Here is a 6,969-nt window from a genome sequence, read left to right as displayed (position 1 = left end):
CTAGTGTTTCAGTGTATTTAATAATCTGGGTCTATTGAATTGCTGCCAAAACACACATTTATAATAGCAGGGCGTATTCCTGTGTGCAAAAGTAACCAATCCCCCATAATGCAGCAGTACCTACACATCCGGCTGTTTGCTTTCGCTGCTTTGAGCTCAGAGAAGGTGGAGCGGAGCAGAGAAAGCTCGGATTTTACACATTTTATACCCCGCATAAAGCAAACATGGCGGTGAGTATATCGTACATGACACTTTGAAGCATATTAAAACGATAGTTCTAGTTGAATACGTAGTATTTTGCGGAGAAGAAAGGAGAATATCTATGTAATCTCTGGCAAAGAAGATGGCGTCATGGCAGCCATGTCGAGAGCTTTGTTTTGTACATTAGAGGCAGAAAGGCCGTTCTCGAACTTTCTGCGAAAAATCCTCCATAAATAAAGTTGAAACGGACCACCGAAGTGTGGATGGATTTGATTGCATTTTAAATGTTTTTAGATAAGGGTTGTTTTTAAATACATGAAGTGATCTTCATGATAAAAACAAACAAACAGACAAACGTAAAAACCCACAGGCCACTTCGGTTTGCCAGCACCTGCACCGGACACAATAACCAATCGTTTTTTTTAGTTTCAGTTGCTTGTCAAACCGTTTCCTATATCTCCTGTTTATCAATATAGTTGGTTATTGTACCAGTGGTCCTCCATTTGTTTCAGAAGTGTTTGTTCCATTAAATAAACATTATTAGCCGCAATGTACTATAAATAAATAAATAAATAAAGCTTTTGTGCTCGCTGATGCTAAACAGTAAAACATGAAACGGTATAAACTATGCATTTCGGAGTCTATTTCCATTGCTGTTTTAAAAGTCTTTATCTTCCACTTTCAAGTGGTCTGATTTTTATTATCCATCAGAGAAAACACACGTGACCAATGGATAATAAATAAATTCATTTTATTTTTATTGATGTATTTGTTTAATTATAAACTCAGGCAAGTGATACAGATCAGGAGAGGTCATCGGTGAAGAAATCATCCCCAGACTTGGATAAGAAGGACAGCACAGAATCCTCGAAGTATTCAAGAAATTCAAAGCATCACCATTCAAGATCTCGTTCACGATCAAGAGACAGGGACAGAAAGAGAAAGTCAAGTATGTGAATATAATAAACCACCAAATGTTGCATTCTTGATGTGTTCTAAAATAAAGCAATCTATTGTACATCTGTATCTACACCTGTTCTGAATGGTCCTGCATTGGTGGTAGATGTGTTCTAAAATAGTGACAGTATGATTTCTAATTCCATTCTACTTCTGTATTCTCATCAGATGACAAGAAGCACAAGCGAAGCCGCAGCAGGAGCAAAGAGGTAATTACATTTTTGTAACTTTAGGTTATGAAATAAGTCACTTAAGTTTGATTTCATTACCTACCGTATTTTAAATATCATATCCAAGTAATGTAATATGAAAGTACATGGTAAGTACCAAACACAAATTTGAGACAAACTTTAACATAAATAACAAATCTGGTAATTGGGGAATCAGGTAACGCATGATTGCATTCAGCAACATGAAGGTAAAGAGAGATATTTATTTTTGCTTTTTTTAGTTTTTATGATTTTTAAACATAAAAACCTCCCAATGTTCTTGTTAAATAACTGTAATTTTGAAAACCTAGAAAATGACATCTTAGTTGGTGGTTAAGTATTTAGTATAGGAGCGTTTCTTGAAAAGTAACTATTGTATATAGATCACATGATAACATTTCTGTAATAAATCATACTCAGCGTGCTAATGCACGAAGAGACACAGTGAACTGAAGACGCTGCAGACTCAGATAGCAAAATTATATGCCTACTTCCTGAAAAGGTAACTATCAGTCATTCAAACTCATATTTAACCTTCTTTGAAAAAGACCTTGGTTAAACATTGAAATCAGTGATGTTCTGGTAAATTTAAAGAGGTAAAACTGCTGTCTAACAAAACTAATTGGCCTACAACATTTGTTGTCAATTTTCCTTCATTATTACAGCAGGAACAGCCTTCTGTCATGTACCAGTATATGTGTATAATTACAGAAAATAGGAACTTGTGGCCATTAAGAGGTACACAAGAAGCCAGAATATGCAGTAATTTATACAACCCTAACTCTGCCCCTCAAAGGAAAAAGAAAATGTTGTGAAAACTACAAGTACAATTGGAACTGTTAGAATAAAGTTTGTACGTTGATGGGCTTCATGTACACGTTAGAATATTTCTATGTTAATCTGACAATGTTATTATTAATTCGTCATTTAGCAGACACTTTTATCCAAAGCGACTTAGAGACTGGGGTGAACTATGCATCAACAATTGCTGCTGCAGAGTCACTTACAATAGCACCTCAGTTTTATGTCTCATCCGGAGGATTTGATGTGATTTGAACTTTAAACTATGTAACCCATTAATATCTACTTAGTGGGGACACGTCACCAGTAATTTCTTCAAATCCACCAGTTTCTTTTGTGGTATAGTGGCATCACTTATCAAAAAATGGATCTATTGAGACTCTCAATAAGATTTTTGTTCTTTATATAAAAAAAAAGTCTGGACGATACCATTAATAAAATGCCTATTACCATCAAGATCTTATAGCTGGGTAAAATACTTTATATTAAAATAGAGGCAGGACAGTGCACTGGTTTGGGGTATGTCGAACCAGTGTTTTTCATTTCAGATGTGTTTTTAATTATCATTTTTGTAAAAGAAAAAATCATTTTTTAGTGGGCCAACCCAATGAAAGAGAAAAAAAAAACTATTTTTGCACTTTAAAACATGAATAATGGTAATTGAGTTTGTTTGAAACACTATTCACATCATACTAGTAAAAGCTTTCTTAAATCAGACTTTGATTTGGGGGGGGGGGGGGCGGGGTACAAGGGAGTGACTTGATACTTCACTACATGCCTGAGTTGCTATTTTTCCATTTTCATACTAACTCTTTTTGTTGCACTATTTTCCTGAAAGAACCAAATTCTTCTTAACAGGCACGAAGAAGAGACTCTGAAGACAAATCTTCCAAATCGCACAAGTCTGAAGACCAACATGATAGGGAACACGTCACAGAGAAGGGACGGGAAAGGCTGAGTTCTGAAAACGGAGAAGACAGGCACAGGCGGAAAGAAAATAAATTGTCAAGAGGTAGAAGCTTATCCAGATCTCGATCAAGGGAAAGGCGAGTACAAGTTTAGGATCTGCAAGTTCATTGAGCTGCAAAATCATTTCTTTTCTTGGTTTCACACAAAACACAATTTCTTATGCCCCCCCCCCCATTGCATGCGTGTTGACCACCACTAAGGAAACACTTCATAGGCATGCAAGCTATACATTCAACAAGTGGACCGTCAAGGAGCTTTAAAATGACATTTGCATTGAAAACAACAAAAAAAACAAACATGATATGGTCTATGTGAATAGTTGTTCTTGATGATGGACTAGCTAGACTAAGGAAAAAAAATACTGGTAAGATATACTGGTCAGTGGTCAAGTGAAAATAAAGTTTGCTTATTGTACATTGGTACAATCTTTACAGGAAAATTGAGGCAAACTGTAATTTTGTTTTGCAAATCTTTTAGACGGCATCGCAGCAGAAGTCGAGACAGGAAGAAATCCCGGTCCAGAAGCAGGGAGAAGCGATCAAGAAGTAGAGACCGAAAACGGCGTGTCAAGTCACGCTCGCGGTCCCGATCCAAACACAGGCACAGAAGCAGAAGCAAGAGCAAAAGCCGGTGAGTTCAAAGCTGCATTTTAAGTTGCATTTTGCTTCATAAAGAGAGAAATATCTCAATCAGTGCACTTCCATTATACTATGGCTGTTTTTATTGTTAACACTTTACTTGCTACAACTTCATTGTTTGAATAATTTTTACATACTGCTTTTAATATTGCAGAGAGAGGAAGAAAAGAACCGAAAAAGCACGTCGATACAGCAGGAGTCGGAGTAGGACTGCAAGTCCACCTGCTTTCCGAGGCCGTAACACTGCAATGGATGCACAGGAAGCACTAGCTAGAAGGTACTGCAATTTAGATTCTGTGTTATGTAGGATGTTTTGTGGTTTTATTTTTTTTTATTTATAAGAAGTTTGATTCCTGCTTTTTTGAAGACATGCCTCCTACAATGTGTTTATTTCAAACTATAAATATCGTAAGTAGGCAGTACATGAACATTTTCAGCCAAGAAGACTAATGTGCTTTAAAAAATATTTATTTATTTATTTTATTTTTTTAACAAAACTGGTTTTGTAGGTTAGAAAGAGCCAAAAAATTACAAGAACAGAAGGAGAAGGAAATGGTAGAGAAACAAGAGATTGTTGCCGGTAAGAAATTATTTTTCTATAGTGTGTATTTGACTGCTTTATCAGGTCATGTTGTACAGACTTACTGTAAAATAATTACAAAAGGGATTGATAAAGTGTATTTAAATTCCAGATTGCTTTTTCAAGTAATCACTTAGTCATAATAGTGGTCAAGTTACATTACTGGTATTGTCCATTAAAAATGAACTGCCACATTGTTTTAACTTCTGGCCACTTCAAATATCCATCAATTGTGATGCAGTGCAGTACCATTGTTTACAGTTTAACCGTGTACATGCTAGAAGTTGATCTTTTGTATGTGTTTCCGTGTAGCAGTAGCTACTGGAGGATCTGTTCTGAACGTCGCAGCACTCCTTGCTTCTGGAACTCAGGTGACTCCTCAAATAGCAATGGCTGCACAGATGGCAGCATTGCAGGCCAAAACACTGGCTGAGACTGGAATAGCTGTTCCTAGCTACTATAACCCAACAGCAGTTAACCCAATGAAGTTTGCTGAGCAAGAAAAGAAAAGGAAAAAGCTGTGGCAAGGAAAAAAAGAAGGGGTTTGTAATATACTACTGTTATCAAGTGACTTAAAGCACTGTATTTGAATAAATGCCAGGTAGATGCCAAAATGTAATGCGGTTTAAAGTTATTCACTTTCAGTAGTGAAAACTAAAAAGTAGTTCAGTGATAAATCTTTCAACAATACTTGTATAATCTAAATGATATTAATCAAGGTGAGGGCATCTGCAGGTTTTGTGTTTTTGCTACTTTTGTCTTTAGTTTTTGTTTGCCCTTAAGACAAATTAATCTATTTTGTTTTGGTCTTTTTAGGACAAATCACAGACTGCTGAGTTGTGGGAAAAGCTTAACTTTGGGAACAAGGACCAAAATGTTAAATTCCGAAAGCTCATGGGCATAAAAGTAAGTATTGTGGTTGCTGAAAGGGTGAATCTACACTTCTGGTTAAATTTCATATATCTGAGTTGCATATGTTTAAACCGCTACTGTTTTAACAGTTTCTAGCTATGAAAAGGATTATTATTAGTCTTCCATTCATAACTACACATGGTAGAGAAATGCACTTTTTTCCCCTCCCAGTGTGCTTTGCTTACTTGAATGGCCTGTAAATAAGAAACATTTTCAATTTACAAGCTTAAATTTTATATCTCTGTTTGTGTTGCCTTTGCCAAATCATTGTAGCTTAATATTTAGCAGTATGACTAATTTTGTTGATTTTTGTGCTGATTTCGCAGGGTGAAGATGAAATTCCAGCTCCAACCATAACTGACGAGGAAGGTTTAAGAACTCTGAAGCAACAGGAGGAAGTTTTCAGGAATCTGGATGTGCAGTACGAAATGGCACGCTCACAAACGCACACACAGAGAGGAATGGGACTAGGTTTTGGGTCTTCAATGAGAGGAATGGATGCAGTTTAATACCTTTGCATTCTGCCTATTTTGCATAGCTTTTTGACAACGCTGGAAACTTTGTAAAAGCTTTGTGTTCTGATGTAAAGTCCTATAAAAAGCTAGTAGCCTAGCTTGCATGGTTGTTGCATTGGGTATATAATTTATTGAAGAAAAAATTCACATTAACATTCATTTGTAAATAACTTGCCTGTGATGTTGGTATCAACTCGGCAACCAGTTTCTGTACATCTTTTAAAAGTTATGCAATGGTTGTTTAAAAAAATCCACTTGGAGGAGGAGGAGATAGCAATAGAGCTTTGAAAATCCTTGCGTTTCCTACATTGTCTCTGCTTTTTTTGTACTAAAACTTGTACAGATCGTTTCATTTGTTGAAATGTGAATGGAACATTGTGGCAATGTAAAGTTTAATGGTTCAGTCAATTACTGTTTGAACTGCCAAATGGCACGTTATCCAGCGTGAATCCATCTGGGTAATAAAACAAGTGATTATTTTATTTTTTTGTAGTTTGTGGAGTATTTGTACAAATGTACAGTATTTAAGGAACATCTCCAGTCTGGAGGAGATTAAACCTGGGACATAATCAAATGTAAACCAGAGCTCCAAACCATTGATCAAGTAGCATTCTGGTGCTAAATTTACTCTTGATGGTGGAGTTAGAAATGTACAAAAAAGTTAAGCAAATGCATGATAATAGCTCTTGTAAATAGTGTTTAAGTATAATTTCAGAATACCAAACTTTCCGTTTCAATTGATGTTATGGCCTCTGTGTGTGCAATTGTCTTCAAAACTGAATATGTCTCACCCTGTAGTTTTAACTTTTTATACATTTTTGGGGGGAATTCATTCTGTTATTGTTTCGTTATTTTAAAACCAAGCCACTTATTAATCTGAAAATAAATGCTACGTTGCCAGGACTTGAATGTCTTTGATGTCACCTTAAGTCAGTTGGATATTGCTTGTGATACTTGGAAGTATTTAAAAATAGATTGCCCTAAAGTATATTATGTATATTAAACCTTCTTTTAGAAGATCTTGCTGATTCCATTCTCAAGTATGGTGCTTGTAAGGCTTTTAAGTGGTCAGCCAATAAACGGGCTTCAAAGGAGGGTGTATTTTTTTTCTCTGTAATCTTAGTGAATTGGGATTTTAGAATATAAAATGGGACTACATAAAACTACACCAGTAAAATAATAAATGT

General features: G+C 35.8%; 1 protein-coding gene across 4 annotated transcripts; it reads left to right on the top strand.

The window, feature by feature from the left end:
- Positions 1-100: 100 nt before the first annotated feature.
- Positions 101-6,876, top strand: LOC117428470 (arginine/serine-rich coiled-coil protein 2-like). Of its 4 annotated transcripts, none has more exons than XM_059033040.1 (10): positions 101-230; positions 991-1,150; positions 1,327-1,367; positions 3,027-3,214; positions 3,615-3,767; positions 3,930-4,052; positions 4,285-4,355; positions 4,671-4,726; positions 5,172-5,261; positions 5,594-6,876. In XM_059033040.1, the coding sequence occupies exons 1-10, from the start codon at positions 225-227 to the stop codon at positions 5,774-5,776; spliced, it is 1,071 nt and encodes a 356-aa protein (XP_058889023.1). In that variant the 5' UTR covers positions 101-224; the 3' UTR covers positions 5,777-6,876. The 4 variants fall into 4 exon arrangements, with proteins under 4 accessions (XP_058889023.1, XP_033903409.2, XP_058889022.1 ...); XM_034047518.3 differs by having other exon boundaries at positions 4,671-4,897; XM_059033039.1 differs by having other exon boundaries at positions 4,668-4,726.
- Positions 6,877-6,969: the final 93 nt, after the last annotated feature.

This window comes from Acipenser ruthenus, chromosome 11 (genome assembly GCF_902713425.1).
Source record: "Acipenser ruthenus chromosome 11, fAciRut3.2 maternal haplotype, whole genome shotgun sequence".
Lineage (NCBI taxonomy): Eukaryota > Metazoa > Chordata > Actinopteri > Acipenseriformes > Acipenseridae > Acipenser > Acipenser ruthenus.
Note: the sequence above shows the minus strand (reverse complement) of the source record. Positions and strands in the feature narration are given on the sequence as shown.

Excerpts from the sequence above, each read along its gene's own strand:
- LOC117428470 (XM_034047517.3), top strand. Across the intron at positions 3,768-3,929 it reads AGAAGCAAGAGCAAAAGCCG|AGAGAGGAAGAAAAGAACCG; the intron begins GTGAGTTCAAAG and ends TTAATATTGCAG. Across the intron at positions 4,898-5,171 it reads GGCAAGGAAAAAAAGAAGGG|GACAAATCACAGACTGCTGA; the intron begins GTTTGTAATATA and ends TGGTCTTTTTAG.